Genomic DNA, 20020 nt, shown 5'->3' with positions numbered 1-20020 from the left:
GGCTACTGACATTTGGTTCACGAACCCGTGCTGCTTGAAATGACGCGACCTAACTGACGCAGTAAACACAATGACGGCACTACCCTTCTGTCTGTATGTTAGCAGGGTAGTGCAGTCATGAATAGACGTGACGGCTATAAGGGAATGTGTGTTAGGTTTTTGTACAGTCCGGGTGATGCTACAGTTCTGTCACAGACCCCTCGCAGAAGGGAATAAAACACAGAAATATGAATGCTGAATGAAGTACTTTCCTACTGAGTAAGAGTCTGGCATCCAAACAATTGCGACTCTTAGTAGGGCACTATTTGACCTGGATGTAAATGGAAAAGTACTTTGATAGTTATTGATTAACTCAACTTGTGTACGTGCTTTATGGTAAAAAATGTACTCTTTGTGAAACGCACGGTTCTGCTTCTGTTCTTTTGTAGAGAAACATCGCAATGCCTTACAGGAAAGTATAATAGGACGAAACGTAATTGTAAGCGATTTCAAACATTGTTGCAGAGTCTGTGGATAAACCATTGTTCTCGTACTGTTTCTCATATGTGGCTTCGTTTGTAGGCGGTTCTCATTCAACAGCAGTCATTTTTATTGACTCAGAAGGAGAATGCTGGCGTGTCTGTCACAATGATTAAGACCACAACGTAACATATGTATTCGTATCGCAGCAACTGTCTGTAACAGTTGGATAACTCTGCGCTATACAAATCAAATGTACGCCAAATATGTTCATTATGTATGTGTGCAGTTTGGAACCGCGAGACCGCTACGGTCGCAGGTTCGAATCCTGGCTCGGGCATGGATGTGTGTGATGTCCTTAGGTTAGTTAGGTTTAACTAGTTCTAAGTTCTAGGGGACTAATGACCTGAGAAGTTGAGTCCAATAGTGCTCCGAGCCATTTGAACCATTTTGAGCCATTATGTATGGGAGTGAGTAGCTTAATGGGCTACAGCTACCAATGCAGAATGTATCTAATCATCTTTCACTTTGTCTTATTAATAATGATTTCTTTCATATTTCCTAAACACGTATGATAACGATATGTATCATAGCATCTATCATCGCAGCGAGACAGAATCCAAACTCTACAGCTGTATTCTCACCAACAACGTAGTCACAACTAATCAAGAAGGAGTATCCCAGAGCTTGCTCCTGCCGTCATCAATAACATACGAAACTGGGTCCAAATGTCTAATTTTAAGGAAGTATGTTAGTAATACTTGATGGCAAATGAGGAATAATAAATTAAACAAATCACCGTGAATCGTATCTGAAGCTGTTCTGGGATAGCAGAGCTGTTGCAAATCTATTAGAGCTTAGACTACCGTTGGTCGCAGAAGAAATTTGTAAATTTGTGGGGGTTGGCAATGTGTGTCGAAATGTCATCACACCAACATATTGCGAAAAAAACGAAATACGTGCTAGCGCAGGACCTATGTGAATAGGCCGTCCAAACTATAATTGTAACTGCATCACTACAGTGTTTGGCGCTAAAAGACCTATTTAGGCATGGGATGTCACTGACTACCGAAATAGTACCAACAGCTCGTAGACTTTTCTTCATCCTCCCTCTTCCTCAGTTCTCACAGTTTAGAATTGTACTTCTGTGTGTGAATCCTGACGTAAATATTTTTGCATTTTTCAATACTAATCGTGGTAAAAGTCCAAATTAAAGGAATTATTTGAATGAAATGAGTCATCACACAATGACTTTCCCTGTGGACAGCCTTAGGTGAAATCCTATTCGAGGTATTATCATTAAATTTTGTTAGTTTGGTATTTTAGGTATTGTGACTCAAAATACCGATCTGATATGAAATTCCGATAGGTAAAAGAAAGCAGAGTGCTGTTATCTTCGATAATTTTGCACATTATAAGTATTGAGATGATCTTCCCAAACTGAAAAGTTTGTCACACAGAGTGTGTGGTTCAACACACAAAATTTTAGATACAAGCCTTGAAAGAGAGAAGATTAAAGTTTTGGATGTTAGTGGCTCCATATTTACAGGCTTTCTAAATACTGAATGGTGAAAATTATCTCTGTCTGACACTGAGTTTCGTTAATGGATTCCTGACCAAAAGGTTGCGGCAGTGACTACCAATAACGGCAATTTTTAAAGATTTTGCTACTCTAATATATTTTGACATTCATCTAATTACTATGGATTTCATGAGTATGTCACTGAGAGAAAGGTAATTATACACGGATGTTATGTCAGTAACTTCATTACAGCATTTCTTATCAATAAGCATATCTCTTTGTGTTCGTTAAATTCGATATGGTTTCGCTTTTATCTTCCAGAAATTAGTTTTATATCTTCGGTATCTCTTTTTCTTGTGGTCACGCTTGTGGCCGAGCGGTTCTAGGCGCTTCAGTCCGGAACCTCGCTGCTGCTACGGTCACAGGTTCGAATCCCACATCAGGCATGGATGTGTGTGATGTCCTTTGGTTAGTTAGGTTTAAGTAGTCCTCAGTTCTAGGGCACTGATGACATCAGATGTTAAGTCCCATAGTGCTTAGAGCAATTTGAACCATTATTTTCTTGTGCTGTTTACACGTTACACCAGGTATGGAGCGAACTCAATAATGTCAAAGTGCAAATCTGTGAAGCGGTATTCATGGAATTTGTTACTGTCCAATGTCATTTCACGGTTATATAATGGTAGCGAAGCTGATACTAGAACGGGAACAGATGTTTTACACTACTGGCCATTAAAATTGCTACACCACAAAGATGACGTGTAACAGACGCGAAATTTAACCTATAGGAAGAAGATGTCGTGATAAGCAAATGATTAGCTTTTCAGAGCATTCACACAAGGTTGGCGCCGGTGGCGACACCTACAACGTGCTGACATGAGGAAATTTTCCAACCGATTTCTCATACACAAACAGCAGTTGACCGGCGTTGCCTGGTGAAACGTTGTTGTGATGCCTCGTGTAAGGAGTAGAAGTGCGTAACATCACGATTCCGGCTTTGATAAAGGTCGGATTGAGCCTATTGCGATTGCTGTTTATCCTATCGCGACATTGCTGCTCGCGTTGGTCGAGATCCAGTTAGTGTTAGCAGAAAATGGAATCGATGGGTTAAGGAGGGTAATACTGAACGCCGTGCTGGATCCCAACGGTCTCGTATCACTAGCAGTCGAGATGACAAGCATCTTATTCTCATGGCTGTAACGGATCGTGCAGCCACGTCTCGATCCCTGAGTCAACAGACGGGGACGTTTGCAAGACAACAACCATCTGCACGAACAGTTCAAATGCTTTAAATGGCTCTGAGCACTATCGGACTCAACTGCTGTGGTCATCAGTCCCCTAGAACTTAGAACTACTTAAACCTAACTAACCTAAGGACATCACACACATCCATGCCCGAGGCAGGATTCGAGCCTGCGACCGTAGCAGTCGCACGGTTCCGGACTGCGCGCCTAGAACCGCGAGACCACCGCGGCCGGCGCACGAACAGTTCGACGACGTTTGCAGCAACATGGACTATCAGCTCGGAGACCATGGCTGCAGTTACCCTTGACGCTGCATCACAGACAGGAGCGCCTGCGATAGTGTACTCAACGATGAACCTCGGTGCGCGAATGGCAAAACGTAATTTTTTCGGATGAATCCACGTTCTGTTTAAAGCATCACGATGGTCGCATCCGTGTTTGGCGACATCGCGGTGAAGGTGAACGCACATTGGAAGCGTGTATTCGTTGCCGCCATACTGGCGTATTACCCGGCGTGATGGTATGGGGTGCCTTCGTTACACGTCTGGGTCACCTCTTGTTCGCATTGACGGCACTCTGAACAGTGGACGTTACATTTCAGATGTGTTACGACCCGTGGCTCTACAATTCATTCGATCCCTGCGAAACCCTACATTTCAGCAGAATAATGCACGACCGCAAGTTGCAGGTCCTGTAGGGGCCTTTCGGAATACAGAAAATGTTCGACTGCTGCCCTGGCCAGCACATTCTCCGGATCTCTCACCAATTGAAAAAGTCTGGTCAATGGTGGCCGAGCAAATGGCTCGTCACAATACGCCAGTCACCTCTTGATGAACTGTGGTATCGTGTTGAAGCTGAATGGGTAGCTGTACCTGTACCGCCATCCAAGCTCTGTTTGAATCAATGGCCAGGCGTATCAAGTCCGTTATTATGGCCAGAGGTGGGTGTTCTGTGTACTGATTTCTCAGGATCTAAGCACCCAAATTCCGTGAAAAAGTAATCACATGTCAGTTCTAGTACAATATATTTGTCCACTGAATACCCGTTTATCATCTGCATTTATTCTTGGTATAGCAATTTTAATGGCCATTAGTGTATCTGGTGGTCTCACTCACTGCTACATACATTCCAGCATATTGTCTTAACTACCAGAACGGGCACCAATACTGCCTGAATAAGAAAGGCTTATAGCACGTACCTCATATTAAATGTATTAAATGACATGTAGGGTACAATGTAAAGAATAGGAAATACAGTGTTTGGTTAGCAGGGTGAAACTAGTTGTTCAGTGAGGTTTAACTAGTGTGTGAAATTTCTTTGCATTAAAGTTTCTTGTAACGTACTGAAATCTCCGTCCAGAGCCGAACAGAATGAGAAGTGGAACAGTTGAAAGGGTACAGTACCACCCGACATTGAAAATAGGTACAACATTCTTCGTTATTCTTGTCAGAACAAAATGTTTTTTGTAATAATAACTCGATTTCACTTAATACATAGAAGCCAGATACCAGTGTAGGAAAGAATGACTATTCATTTATTTAGTTGATCACATGTGCACTCCCACAAAATAAATCGCTACACCCAATTTGGTGAGATCTGTGAAATGAATGAATGTATGGTCGTCTGCTAACCACAGGCAGTGATTGTGTAATATATGATCATCTTTAAGACGGTCCTTTGGTCACCTTTGGTGGAACCAAAGACATGAAATTTACCTGAGCTTTGAGCGCCTGGGAATGTGGCCGTCCTATACGGTCCCCCATTTCGGCGGAGGTGAGAGATGACCTGAACAACGGCCATGTTTCAGTACTCTGCTGCTGGATCTTGTGTTGGTAAGACCTGTCTTAGGTGTGCTCCATAAAGACAAAAGAGTGGAAAGAATGGTATTGGTGTGAAATACTTAAGAGTAGCTTGGAATAATCATTTCTCTATTTCAGGAACTTTTGGGGGGAGAATTAAATGACAGGCAGGTAATATTAAGGGGATCGTAGTAATCTTCGGAAGTGACCAACGGTCATTGTGAATCCACGTGTAGCAAGTTGGAATGCTTGCGAGTGGTAGTACTAAGTTGAAATAGTTCTGAGTGGTAAAGGTAAGCTGAATTACTGGCGTGTGTACTATAAGTTGGAAATATTTAAGAAATGGCGTGTGCAGGACTTGAAAGTAGAGACGAGTATTCCACGTGGTGAGTACTGTGGGAGTCTCAATCTGTATATGAGACAAAGGATAAAGAGAAGTACTCGTCCATGGTATCAGTTGAGGACTCGCGTGTGTGACGAATATGTACTTAATATTACTTTGCGTGTTATGTTGCTGTGTGACACTGGATTCAAACTCTAATACTCTGAGAGAGAAGCAAGTGAGTCAGCCGTATATCCAGCAACGCCACTTGGCTTGCATTGCGCAGGAAGACGTGCATATGTAGTAGGAAAGAAAAGTTGCGAAGTGGGGCAGTGTCGTGTGAAACCGGGATGAATACTAATTGAAGTGGGAAAGCTGAAAGTGAAGTGATTCTAATGTTGTGACTATTCTTTGTGATGTATGTTGCGAGTGTGATGTATTTCATGTAATTTAAGTATGTGTGGTTTGCATGGGAGAGTAGCAAAATCGGTTCAGAGGCAGTGGGTTATGCATGTTCCTTTTTGTACCGCTCGGTCTGGAGAAAATTTTCGTGATGATTGGTGTGAGTCGAAGTGTGAGATATAGCAAAAGATCCACCATCCTATCCAGAAAGTGCACTGTAGCGTTAGATAATTACGAGACCATAAGACAGAGAATCACCAATGTAAAGCTGTGCCCATTGGGCGGAATTTTTCATGTGTTGTTGTTGTAGGTTATAAAATTTGTTTGTTTAGGTTATAGAATTTATCGGAATAAATAAGATAGTGGTGTGTTTAGGTTATAGAATTTATCGAAATAAATAAGATAGTGAAAAGAAAAAGATTGGTGGCCTTTTCCTTCGACTAGTATGTTGTCATGATACCCAGGATTTATAATGTGTGCGCCATTCATATTCAGTGCGATGGCCACTTGTTGGTCAAAGCCGTTGGGTAGGAAAGAAAATGTAGTATTGCCAGAGCGTAGTGAACAATCAGAGTTGTGTAAATTACTAATAGTCAGATGTGCGTTATCCGTTTCTGTTGCGTAATATTCAAACAGGAGAATATTTTGTAGTTTAATTGCGGGTACTAGAGCTCATAATCAGTCATTGATATTACACGAGAAATAACAACAAATCCACTCGCTTGGCAGACCACTCATCTTGCAGGCCTGACTGCTTGATGCCACAGTATGAGCAAAGCTTCTTGGTGCCTCTCACAGTTATTGACGAATGTAGTTTTAATAGATCTATTATTTAGATAAAAATGAATTAAAAATCAAATAAACTTGTAAAGTAGCTTCATTCAATTCTGTTCAGAGTGAATCGGGACGTTGCGCAGCCAGCCACACCTGTTGCTCCTTTGCAGGCGAGATGAGTTCCTGCCCGTGGTCTGCGCTGCTGCTGTTGCTGCTGGCAGTGGGCGGCTGCTGGTCGGCGGACATCTTGTTCATCGCGCCGACGCCATCCGTCAGCCACGCGCTGCCCATCAACGCCGTGATCGGCGCTCTGCTGGCCAGGGGGCACCGCGTCACGCACATCACGCCGGACCCCATGCAGGTAGCGTGCCGGGCTCAAGCCGGGTGTGGACTGGGGGAAAACACCGCCGCCTCACCGTCAGCCCCTCGAGACCGCGTGCCGGATTCACGCCTGTTCGAGACTTCGGCAGACTTCAGCAGTTCTCCTGCACGCTGCTCCTGCACGTTTCCTCACGCCATCTACCGGCCATACATTGGATCGTCGTCTTTGTCATTTCATATCTCCTGTAATCCAGCAACTGATCACCATGGACTGTGTATCATCCTTTCGCCTGGGTTAACGCCTCCATTTCATTTTCATTTCGGTCATAGTTAAATCTACTGTATGTTTCCCGATCCATATGATTTTCTATCTCACCTGGTGATTTCGAACAGAGATATCTAAATTGCATACCAAACAATCCACAGTTCTCCAATTTGTTTTTACCTTAATGGGGCATGATCAATGCGAAAAATAGGAATAGGATACACATGCTGACTGTGAGCTTTCCTTTTCAGACATACGACTGCTCCGTTTTGAAAACCCTATTTAGTTTACCAAAAGCATTCAGGATTGTTCTATTCTACATTCCTGTCATTTCACCGACAAAATTAATACAAATGTTTATCAACAGATTCCAACTGCTGTGTTTCATTCGCCTATATGCAAACTACTGTTTATAATTGCGGAAACATGGTTCAGCATCTGTCGCCTCCATTTCATTTTCATTACGGTCATAGTTAAATCTACAGTATGTTTCCCGATCCATTTGATTTTCTATCTCACCTGGTGATTTCCAACAGAGATATCTAAGTTGCATACCGAACAATCCACAGTTCTCCAATTTCTTTTTACCTTAATGGGGCATGATCAATGCGAAAAGTAGAAATAGGATATACATGCTGACTGTGAGCTTTCCTTTTCAGACATACGACTGCTCCGTTTTGAAAACCCTATTTAGTTTACCAAAAGCATTCAGGATTGTTCTATTCTACATTCCTGTCATTTCACCGACAAAATTAATACAAATGTTTATCAACAGATTCCAGCTGCTGTGTTTCATTCGCCTATATGCAAACTACTCTTTATAATTGCGGAAACATGGTTCAGCATGGAGTTCTCAGAAATGGAAACATATTCTTAGTAATACCTTCCCTAGTGAAAGTAGCTCCAAATACAGTTTTCCTCTGTTACGAGCTTAACTTTTTCACATTGTTAGGTTCTGTGGGATCATCTTTGCATTACAGTACATTGGTAGTTTGCCATCTGCAATTAAATCGTTCTCTGTCCCCCAAACCAGAACGGATTTAAAAAGCGTCGCTCGCGCAAAACTGAGCTTGCCATTTTCTCGTGCGATATTATGCAGGGAAATTCCATATTCCTAGATTTACGGAAAGTGTTTGACACTGTACCCCACGGCAGACTGCTAAAGCCCGAGCATACGCTGCACGTTCCCTTACCTGTGTGTGTCTCGAAGACTTAGTAAGTAATAGAACTCAGTACATTGTTCTCTACGGCGAGGTTCATCAGACAAGGGTATCGTTAGGAATGCCCAAGCGAAGCGTGACATGACCGCTTTTATTCTATATGTACATTAATCATCTGCCGGCCGAGGTGGCCGAGCGGTACTAGGCGCTACAATCTGGAACCGCGCGACCGCTACGGCCGCAGGTTCGAATCCTGCATCGGGCATGGACGTGTGTGATGTCCTTAGGTTAGTTAGGTTTAAGTAGTTCTAAGTTATAGGGGACTGATGACCTCAGATGTTAAGTCCATAGTGATTCGAGCCATTTGAACCCTTTTCAAAGAAATTACTTTATCTATAAAAGGGATTTTGCTGCACAAAAATATTCCGCGACTATATTTCACTATTAGTATTTCGAAATGTCCTTTCTCCGGTTTATTCGCATCTGTTGTGGGATTGTAAACACAAACACAACAAATGTTTATACGGAACTTTACCCATAGGTTTTACTTTCTCCCTTCACCAAACACATTGTTTACTTCGCTGCTGTGTGTCCAGTTCCTGTTGATGTTTACTTCTTTTCATACCAGTTACTACATTCTTACAGAACTGAATAAAAGTGTCCCCGATGATGACACAAAGGGGCTGAAACATATCTGAGCATTTCTAAATAACGATTGTCACCATAGGCGGACCTGAAATATACTAATTTTTGTCTGAAAATACGACCACTGCTAGATCTACAAAACCAAATCCTGAATAATAGATTCTAAGATCGCGTCAATCAGTTACGTTCGAAGCTGACACCCGTTACCGAAGCATAAACGGAAAGTATTTGAACGCATCGTATAATTTGATCCAGAAAGTTCCCTGCGTCCTTGTTTCGCAACTATAGATCTGCACTGCTCCAGTAATGCAACTACTAAGTAATACCTAACGCATAACCTTAGCTCTGCATTGCAACATCTGATATGTATCGGAATGTCAATTTGTCGTATTGAAGTGCACCAACATCACAGTTTAACGGAATTTAAGTTGCGAAGGAAGTCATTTCGATTCTTGAAAGGAGAACCGTTCGTCGCACTGGGTTGGATTACAATGTCTTCCTACCAATAATTCAGTGCTTGCTGCAACAAGGCAAGGCAGATGAAGGAAGCGCATAGACACGATAGCCGACGTGTTAAAGCTTCACAAGGTAACAGATATTAAGTAATTGGCTGCACTGTGAGGTCACTGTCAAAGAGATGCAAAACGACTTAGAAATGCCAGTGAATAGATGGCGGACAATCGGATTGTAAGGAACTGCATACGAGAGGAAAACCTTACTGCCACCGTGTATAGATCAGTATTGCTGACGAGCGCCTGTTTCAGTATCCTAAAGTATATTGTAACCTCAAATATTATGATGGTGGAGACAAAGAAAGATTGTCAAAACGAAACAGCATTTATACAAGGATAACTGCTCGTGCGTGAGACAGACTGCTTTAGTCATGCACGACACGATGCAAACAGTGTATCCAGCGGAACGAAAACTAGACCCCGTACTCGTGGATTCCCGAATTGCGCTACACTGTACATCATCGTCCACTACTGACCGGCTGAATATTTGATTAAAGGGAGCCAGTACGTTATACTGAACTGCGAGTGTTCAGCAGAAACGAAAGTGACATCGCGCGTGTCCCACGGAAGCGTCCCACTCTGTGGAAATAAACCACTGCCACTTAGGATCCATAATATTGGCACGAAATACTCTCCGCCATGCATTGTGTGGTATGTTGCAGTCGATAAATGTAGATTTGTTTCTTTGATGGTTTTTCCTCGTGTCTCACACTAACGTCCGTTAGTACCTCTGGAGGGCAAATAAACGGGTACATCAGGAGTTGGGCACGTTAAAACATTGGTGTCCTCTTAAGAACCCACAAGAGGTGAGCGAAAAGTTGGGGGAAGTAGGGAGCCGTCCAGACGGGTGTGCGGTGCGCCGGTGCCCTCCGTGTGAAACTGTTGTGAGGCTACGCAGTCGGTTGCTGGGCGGCAGTTACCTTCCTCTCTGCTCCATGCACTGTTGTTTGCCGATATCGACGTGTCGTAAGTGCTTTTGTACTTTCAACGACTTGACACGAGGATTCAAAGATTGATAAATGGATAAAGATAGCACGTACGGTGTAAGAAACAAATGAAACAAAGTAGCAATCAGATGGCTGACCCCAGCCCTCTTTTCTCTGCTTAATGTCAACCAATATGTGCACACTTATTTACGTTGTCTTATAGTAAACAGACGACACTACGACATGATGATAATTCACATAAACTCTGTGATGCCATTTGTGGATACAGTGTTCTTCTTGATGACACCGAAAGAAAAATACGTACTTCCTTGTGCCAAAGCATTTTGCTCTGTTATAAACATAAAACTAATTTCACGCGAAAGCCCTGAAGCTTACTTAACCAGAACAAAGTTCATGGATATTTATTAGGTATCAACAATTTCGTGTACAGGGTGATTCTTCCACGGTAGACAAACTCTAGGGATTGATCGATAAGAGGATACAGAAGAAAAATGTCTAATGGACTTATGTTCGGAAATACATGGTTTCCATGCTAGAGACCATTTATTCAATCCTACTTTGTTAAAGTGACTGGGGTATACGCGCTGTACCATGCAGCCACAGTTACAGTATGCTTGGTTTCCTCCAGGAGTACTGTTCCTCACACATCATACCTTAGCGCCCTCACCTGCCATAGTAATTGGTAATGTTGTGTCCGATTGACTTCTCTTGCTGACCCATCTTTTTGTAGATGTGATATAGCGCTGTACATAATGGTTGCATACCCGAATCGAGAGCTTGCCGAAATGGTGTTTAAATACGGAAAAGCAAATGGCGACGGACGGCGGGCAGCAGGGTCGTATCAGGAGACATAGTCCCGCCGACATCTACTGCAGCATTCGACGTTTGCAACAGCGTTTCGTCGTTGGTCTGAGACAGGGCCGTTTCAGGAAGCAGGAAATCATGAAGGACGTACCAGAACTGTTCGGACACCAGACTTGGGGGGGGGGGGGGAGGGGGAGGGGGGAAGTGATTAATACTGTGGAAGGCTAAAGCCGCCTCACTACCAGGCAATTGACCAACCAGTACAGGGTAAGCGAGAAGACCGTGTGCAACATTCTCCATGATAATTGCTACTGCCCTTATCACTTACAGCATGTATAGGTCTTAGGAGGCCATCTTTAGGCGGAGCAGTATCTTGAACTTCTATAACAGTCATCTGAGGGATAATATGCACAAAACCCATGGTATGGTGACAGCGAATTATCAGCATCGGTGCGTCCGGAATGTGTGGGCCGGGATAATTGGCAATCGTATTTTGAGACGAGTGCTCCTTGGAAGTCGCCTAACAGGCCGGAACTATCGGCATTTCTTGCGGATGACTTTGCCTCCGCTGCTGGAAAAAGTGCCATTGATGATTCGAAGGATTACGTGGCTCCTACATGATGGTTCTCCAGAACACTCCTCCGTTAACGTCCAGACACATTTCAATCGTGTCTTCCTGGTCGATGGATCAGACGAGGGGATCCAGTTGCATGACCTGCTCGTTCACCGGATCTCAACCCGTGCGATTTCTGGTTATGGGGCCATCTCAGGAGTATCCTACGTGCAGAGCCCAGTCCAGATGTGGAGACAGTGGAGACTTTGACGCACTTCGGATGCAGTATGGTCGATGTGAACGTGTGAGACAGAAAATGCTACGTCGCATACACGCATGCGTTAAGGCACATGGAAACCATTTTCAACACATTAACTGTGGCTGCACCGGCCGGCCAGTGTGACCCAGCGGTTCTAGGCGCTATAGTCTGAAACCACACGACCGCTCCGGTCGCAGGTTCGAATCCTGCCTCGGGCATGGATGTGTGTGATGTCCTTAGGTTAGTTAGGTTTAAGTAGTTCTAAGTTCTAGGGGACTGATGATCTCAGATGTTAAGTCCCGTAGTGCTCAGAGCCGTTTGTCATTGCACCGTATTAGACCACAGTCTCTGTAACAATGTATGATTGAATAAATGGTGTCTAGCATCGAAACGAAGCATTTCCGGACATAAGTTCATTAGACCTATCTTGTTCCATATCCTGTCATCGATCAATCCCTAGTGCTTGTGTATGGTTGAAAAAATCGCCCAGAATAGCATTCTTTAGTGGTTTACCTTTTTCTTGATTTCTTTTATGTTACTTACCAGATTTTATCAAAAGACAAATGGGAGCTCGAATCTTGTTTCTCCTTATTTTCAATATTTAGGAAGAAGACTCTCCATTAACTTTTATTACATTTGGTTATATACTCATGCTCATAAATTAAGGATAATTGGAGAATGTGGTGCCACACAACGTGGCACTACACCAAACTGGCCCTAATAGCATAGGCACATAGGGAACACACATGACACAGAACTGTAAGTCCACAGTGTTGGTGATAAGTTGAGAAAACCGTCGCGAAACACACGTGTTACAAAATGCCACTGTTCACTGCGCATGTACCCCGACATCAAGAAGGGATATGATCACCATGCACACGTACACAGGCCACACAACGGATTGGCATACTCTGGATGTAGTGGTCGAGAAGCTGCTGGGATATAGCCTCCCATTTTTGCACCAGTGCCTGTCGGAGCTCCTGAAGTGTCCTAGGGGTTTGAAGACGTGCAGTGATCCGTCGACGGAGAGGATCCCACACGTGCTCGATGGGGTTTAGGTCTGGAGAACAGGCAGGCCACTCCATTCGCCTGATATCTTCTGTTTCAAGGTACTCCTCCACCATGGCAGCTCGGTGGGGCCGTGCGTTATCATCCATCAGGAGGAAGGTTGGACCCACTATACCCCTGAAAATGCGGACATACTGGTGCAAAATGACGTCCCGATGCACCTGACCTATTACAGTTCCTCTGTCAAAGACATGGAGGGGTGTACGTGTACCAATCATAATCCCATCCCACACCATCAAACCACGACCTCCATACAGGTCTCTTTCAAGGACATTCAGCGGTTGGTATCTGGTTCCTGGTTCAAGCCAGATGAAAATCCGGCTAGAATCACTGTTCAGACTATACCTGGACTCGTCCATCAACATAACCTGGGACCACTGTTCCAATGACCATGTACTGTGTTCTTGACACCAGGCTTTACGGGCTCTCCTGTAAGAAGGAGTCAGTGGAATGCACTTTGCGGGTCTCCAGGCGAATAAACCATGTCTGTTCAGTCGCCTGTAGACTGTGTGGCTGGAGACAACAGTTCTAGTGGCTGTCGTAAGGTCCCGAGCAAGTCTACCTGCAGTGCTCCCTGGCCGTCTTGGGGCACTGATGGTGAGATATCGGTCTTCTTGTGGTGTTCTACACTGTGGACGTCCCGTACTGCAGCGCCTGGACACGTTTCCTGTCTGCTGGAATCGTTGCCATAATCTTGAGATGATACTTTGTGGCTCACGGAGGGCCTGTGCCACGACCTGCATTCTTTGACCAGCTTCCAGTCGCACTAGTATTCTACCCCTCATAAAGTCTTCAATATGTGTTCTTTGAACCATTTTCAACAGAGTCTGAAAACATCTGCACACTTACTCGCTGCACACATACACCAACGCACCTCTGCGTATGTGGACTGCTGCCAGCGCCACCGTGCGACGACTGCAGGTTAAATGCACCGCACGGTCATACCCCGAGGTGATTTAAACCCGCAAACCGCCCACCAGAGCGGTTTCACCATGTACCATCATTATCCTCAATCTATGAGGACGATTGTATAGATGACAGGGTGTTGTGATGTCCTTAGGTTAGTTAGGTTTAATTAGTTCTAAGTTTTAGGGGACTGATGACCATAGATGTTAAGTCCCATAGTGCTCAGAGCCATTTGAACCATTTTTGACGAGTGTATATTAAGATTCTGTTGTTCTACATCTCATCTGCCTTAAACCTTATTATATCTACTACATAGCGTATTGAAAGATGTTCTTTCGTCGATAGCGACATTTCTTTACTGCCCACAACACTATGTACTTCAAAGTAGTGGATGCTAGTACACGCAGATCTTGTGGGGCTACGTGGCCTCTCTTCTGTATCGACGCTTTCTTGCATTTCAGCTCCAGGACACAAAGTACAAGGCGATTGACCTATCAGCGTCCTACTCGTTCCTGCAGCAGCTAAACAAAACAGTGCTGGCCGACACGTGGCCTATGAAACTGGCCGAGGCGTACCACGAGCTGGGAGTCTTCTGCTGCACCGATGAGCTCAAAAACCAGGCTCTACAGGACTGGTTAAAGTAAGTGGTCAGTTCATGCCATGTAGCCTAATGTGCAGAACATATGTGGTGTAAGTACTAACACAGAATGGTGAAAATATTGAAATTGTTTGCGGAATACATTCCCAACGAGAAAATCTAGTACTAGCTTCGTAAGCAACACATACGAACACCGACAATAACATTTTGAAAGAAGTCCAGCAAGTAACACATTGATAGCCCTGATGAGCACCAGAGGGACCTAGCATGGTCCACTGAAAACCGTCAGAGTAGGTCTGAGAGGCTCATCTCCGATCAGCCGCAAAAGACGAGCGGTGTTTTATTTACTACAACTACCAAGCGCCACTTGGAACAAACATGATGCTACGTAATTACGTACTGAAACGGTAGCAAATTAATTTGCATTCGTTGCCTTAAAGTTATGTCAAACAGCACATGAAAGTAAGAAGACCTAGAAGACGCGCTACATATCAGCATGTAGCGCGTCTTCTAGGTCTACTTAGCTTCAAATGAGCTCCTGAGGCCCACCGCACGGCGTCCATGGAGACGAGGCGCTCGCCGGAGCTTAAGTCTTGGTGGTGACTTAGTACCTATGTACTGCATTTTTAAAATGTGACTACGGCTATTCAGGCTGTTTTAGTTTTATTTCTAGACCATGCCCACGTAGAAATATTATAGAATCACGTATATCTTCTGAAAAAGGATCAACTACTTGGGCTGAAACCTACGGAATGGTTGGTTTCATTACCACAATAGAGGCTGATAGTTTCTTATGTATTAGATTATCACGATTGTTAACTGGGGTGCAATGTCGAAAGTACTAAAATGTCTTAACCGCAACAGCGACAGGCAAATCGATACTAACAGTCGCTAACGTCCTAGCCACAGTGAAACCCTAACACGAATCACAGCAAAATATCTCTTACATAGTTATAATGAACGAAACGCATGTCACTAATAGATACCGAAGCACATAGTGAAGCCGGCCGGAGTGGCCGAGCGGTTCTAGGCGCTTCAGTCTGGAACCGCGCGACCGCTACGATCGCAGGTTCGAATCCTGCCTCGGGCATGGATGTGTGTGATGTCCTTAGGTCAGTTAGGTTTAAGTAGTTCTATGTTCTAGGGGACTGATGATCTCAGATGTTAAGTCCCGTAGTGCTCAGAAACATTTGAACCATTTTGAACTACATAGTGAAAAAAATTAAGAATTACTACACTAGGCATATTCAACATTATTTCGGCAGATGCAGCCGGAGTACCTGACGGAAATCACGGGATCGCGATATACACATTTAGAGATGGCGGTAGTATCGCGTACGAAAGGTATAAATTGGCAGTGCATTGCAATCTGGCGATTCGTGTGGAAACGTTTCCGACGTAAGGACCGCACGACGAAAAGTAATAGACTTTGAACGCCGGATGGTAGCTGGAGCTAGACGCATGGGACATTCTATTTCGGAAATCGTTAGGAAAATTCAATATTCCGAGATCCAGAGCGTCAACAGTGTGCCGAGAGTACCAAATTTCGGGCATTACCTCGTATTTTGGACAACAGTGGCCGACGCCTTCAGCTAACGACCTAGGGCAGCGGTGTTTGCGTGCAGTTAATGGTGTTGACCAACAAGCCACACTGAGTGAAATAACCGCAGAAATCAATCTGAGAGGTACGACGAACGCATGCGCTAGGACAGTGCGGCGAAATCTGGCGTTAATGGTCTGCTTGACGACTGACGCGAGTGCCTCTGCCGACAGCACGGCATCGCCTGCAGAGCGTCTCCTGAGCACGTGACCCTATCGGTTGGACCCTAGAGAATCTCGATTTCAGTTACGAGTTGATGGTAGGGTTCGAGTGTGGTGCAAACACTTCGAAGCCAGCCAAGTTTTCAACAAGGCACTGTTCAAGCTGGTGGTGGCTCCATGATGGTATGGACTGTGCTTACATGCAATCGACTGGGTCCTCCGGCCCAAATGAACCGATCACTGACTGGAAGTAATTATCTTCGACTACTTGACGACAATGTGCAGCCATTTGTGGACTTCATGTTCCCAAACAAAGATGGAGTTTGTATGGATGACAATGTCACCTTGTTCACAATTGGTTTAAAGAACATTATGGGAAGTTCGAGCGAATGATTTGGCCACCAAGATCACCTGACATGAATCATTTCGAACATTTATAGGCACAGAATCCTGCACTAGCAACACTTTCGCAGATTGGACAGCTGTAGAGGCAACATAGCTCAATATTTCTGCATGGGACATCCAATGACTTCAGTCCATGCCACGTCTGGTTGCTGCACTACGCCGGGAAAAATAAGATCCGAAACGATTTAGGAGGCATCCCGTGATTTTTGTCATCTCAGTATATAACTGTACATATTGATTACGTTCATATATATATATATATATATATATATATATATATATATATATATATATATATATATATATATATATATATATAATCAACATGAACTTATTTCATCTCCAACCTTAAATTAGCACAGTCCACATGGCACTCAGATCAAATGTGCTCCATAGGAGTGAGAGTAAAGAGTTTGGTTTCTTTTGTTTTTTTTTAAGCTTTCATTCAAAAATAGCTGAGAAACGTGCCATTGTCTGTGTATCCACTTATTCCAACCTTCTATCAGTCCATTTCCTCCTGCCCACTCTCTCCATCCATCTCTCCTCCCTCCTCTCTCAATCTTTTCACCCTGTCCATCACATACCATTCTCCCTCTCTCTGTCCACCTCCTCCACCTCACTTTCTGTCCATTTTCTCCTCACCGCTCTCTGTCGTTCTCCTCCTCGTCCCTCGCTGTTCGAAATTTGGGCACATGCACATAGTTCATCACAAAAAAGGCTTCGTGTGAATCCACCTTGTGTTTTTCAGAATTTTCAAGAACAGCACTAGGTCATTCCATCCATGACTCTCATCTTGTCACCTTTCTCCCTCTTCCCCTCTTTTGACGAATCCTGTTGGTGTGTGCCAAGGTGCTTTTTTACTGCAGCAAATTAGAAGAGCTATGTGCCATATTATTTTTACCTGTTTTATTATTGTTATTTTTATCTCACACAATTATGCTGGAGCAATGCTTCACGAGCATCGAACCCTCAGGGGGGTCGCCATTCTTTGTCGGGTTTGTACGGCAACCACAGGGCCCTAGCCTTTGGAACAGTTTTTTTCCCTTCTGTGCTGCATGTCTATATCTTGCTGTTCTTTTTCCCCTCCCTTGGGGAACATGTCTGCGGTATTATTGGGAATGCTCTACATTCTGTCACTGTCGTACAAACATTGTCACGTTTGTTTTTCACTCTTTTTTTCCTTTCGTTGTTTCCTTTCACCTCTCGTTCCTCCGCTTCGACGTTTGATGACCACCTTTTTTCTTCTTCCTCACTGTGCGTTCCTGAAGGCTGCCCCACGCGTCTGACGCGTAACGGGTGACTGAGTAACGCTTAATTCCCAGCCCTGGGTCGACAGGTAGGGTTCGCACGTACCCCCTGGTACAGGCCAGGACCAGGGAGGGGTGATTGCCGCTCAGGCTTTACCCTTCGCCGATTGGTGACTCTCTCAGGTGTGTCCCGAGGTGTGTTCTGAGGTGTGAATAATCTCCTAAGTTGCGTTCGCCCCCTTGTGAAGGGGCCCCCTGTTGGAAAGAGCGCGCCATCGGAGACGCTGGCAATCATCGGGGATTTCCTCACGATGAGTCAATCACCTTTCCACTCAATGTCTACAAAACGTAAACGTAATGAGGCTAATGAACCAAAGACCCTTCCCACTGCACCACTGTTCCTCATGGTCTCACGTGCTGAAGACGGTCAGTCCTTCACCATGGTAAATTCGTTTATTATTCAGAAAGGTGTTGATGCAATTGCTGGACTTGTGAAACCCTGCTCTCGTTAATGGAATGGCAATTTGCTTTGGGAGACCACTTTAGATTCTGGAGCACAAAAACTGCTTGCTGCCTCGCTTCTCCGCGGTTACACTGTTCGTGTTGAGGCCCATAGAACTTTAAATTCTTCCCATGGTGTAATTTGCCCCAGGCTGCTCGACAGTCTATCCAAGAGTGAAGTCCAGTCTTATCTCTCTGATCAGGGTGTCATTGCCATCCATGGCGTAATGAAAAAGGTAAATTCCCCATTAGTGCCCATCCAACCTCTCTTCCGTCCTAGATAAAAGCATGCTATGAAATTCACAGTCCGGCCGTACATCTTGCACCCGATGCGTTGCTGTCAGTGCCATCGTTTCAATGACACTAGAACGTCTTATCAACATCCAGCCAAATGTGTAACCTGTGGTAGGGATGCACACACGAGAGTGATTGTCCACCTGTTTCTCCCTGCTGTATCAACTGCAATGGCAGCCATGCCGCCTCCTCTTGGTGTTGTCCCGTGTATCTTGATGAGCGGGCTGTCCAAGAGATTCGGGTAAAGGAAAAAGTGCCTTACCCAGTAGCTCGCAAATTACTGGCTAGTTGCAAACCCTGTGTTCTCCCATCTGGCACCTATAATTCCTTGTTACCCCTTATTCCATGAAGGACATGGTCACGCAGACATGCGACCTCAAATTCAGCTCTGAGAATTTTAAATCCCCCCATCCCGCTGTATCACAATCGGAAACAGTCCCCTCAAGGGGCGAAGCCAACAGCTACTCAACCAATAGGCAGGAAAGGACGGGAGTAGTACTCCCGTGAAGACTTCCGCCGTCCCTCCAGCCAAACAACACCCAAGTCTTCCTCTAACTGTACAGTCCATCAAAGGCAAACGGTCTTCTGCTTCGGCAACTCGAAGATCCTCTGCAATGGTGTCGCCATGTGGTACTTTAGAGCGGCCAGCCTCTGCTCGATGGTGGACTCCACAGAACAACTGCACAAGCAATCCGATGCTTCTGTGGGCCCCATGAAACAGGATACTCCTTCTTCTGTGCTCTGAAGTAGCGACTCTACACTGGCTGTCACTTGGTGGGCGCCAGGTTGACACCCCCTACATCTCTTCCAACTCATGACTGTCCTCCAGTGGAACGTTCACAGCCTTCGGTCCCACAAAGAGGATTTACTGCTGCTTTTAGCATCACAGCATCCCCATGCACTCAGCCCGTAGGAAACGAAATTGCGCCCTCACGACCACTTTGATTTGTTTTGACCTTCCCCCTGAGTCTGCATTTCATCTCATGGGGATGTCATGCTCCTCATACGAGATGACATTCATATTCAGCCCATCTCCCTGACTACCTACCTTTAAGCTCATGCAGTTCGCCTTTTCCTTCCACACCTGACTTTTTCCCTCTGTACCATTTATTCATTCCTTCAGCTTATTGGGCAGCTTCCTCCCCCTTTTTTGCTACTTGGTAACTTTAATGCACATCATCCTCTTTGCGGTTCTCCCAGGACCTGTCAGAGAGGTGCCCTCTTGGCTGACCAACTTAACCTCTTCTGCCTT

The 20020-nt window shown here is 44.7% G+C and overlaps 1 protein-coding gene across 1 annotated transcript in view; it reads left to right on the top strand.

Annotated features, from left to right (window-relative positions):
- The window catches only part of LOC126282177 (UDP-glycosyltransferase UGT5-like), a 152534-nt gene that overhangs the window by 71379 nt on the left and 61135 nt on the right, over window positions 1-20020 (top strand). Inside the window, exons 2-3 of the mRNA XM_049981705.1 lie at window positions 6693-6883; window positions 14424-14602. Coding sequence (XP_049837662.1) covers window positions 6698-6883; window positions 14424-14602 — 365 coding nt within the window. The 5' untranslated portion in view covers window positions 6693-6697. The remainder of the gene's footprint in view (window positions 1-6692; window positions 6884-14423; window positions 14603-20020) is intronic.

Source organism: Schistocerca gregaria, chromosome 7 (genome assembly GCF_023897955.1).
Source record: "Schistocerca gregaria isolate iqSchGreg1 chromosome 7, iqSchGreg1.2, whole genome shotgun sequence".
NCBI lineage: Eukaryota > Metazoa > Arthropoda > Insecta > Orthoptera > Acrididae > Schistocerca > Schistocerca gregaria.
Note: the sequence above shows the minus strand (reverse complement) of the source record. Positions and strands in the feature narration are given on the sequence as shown.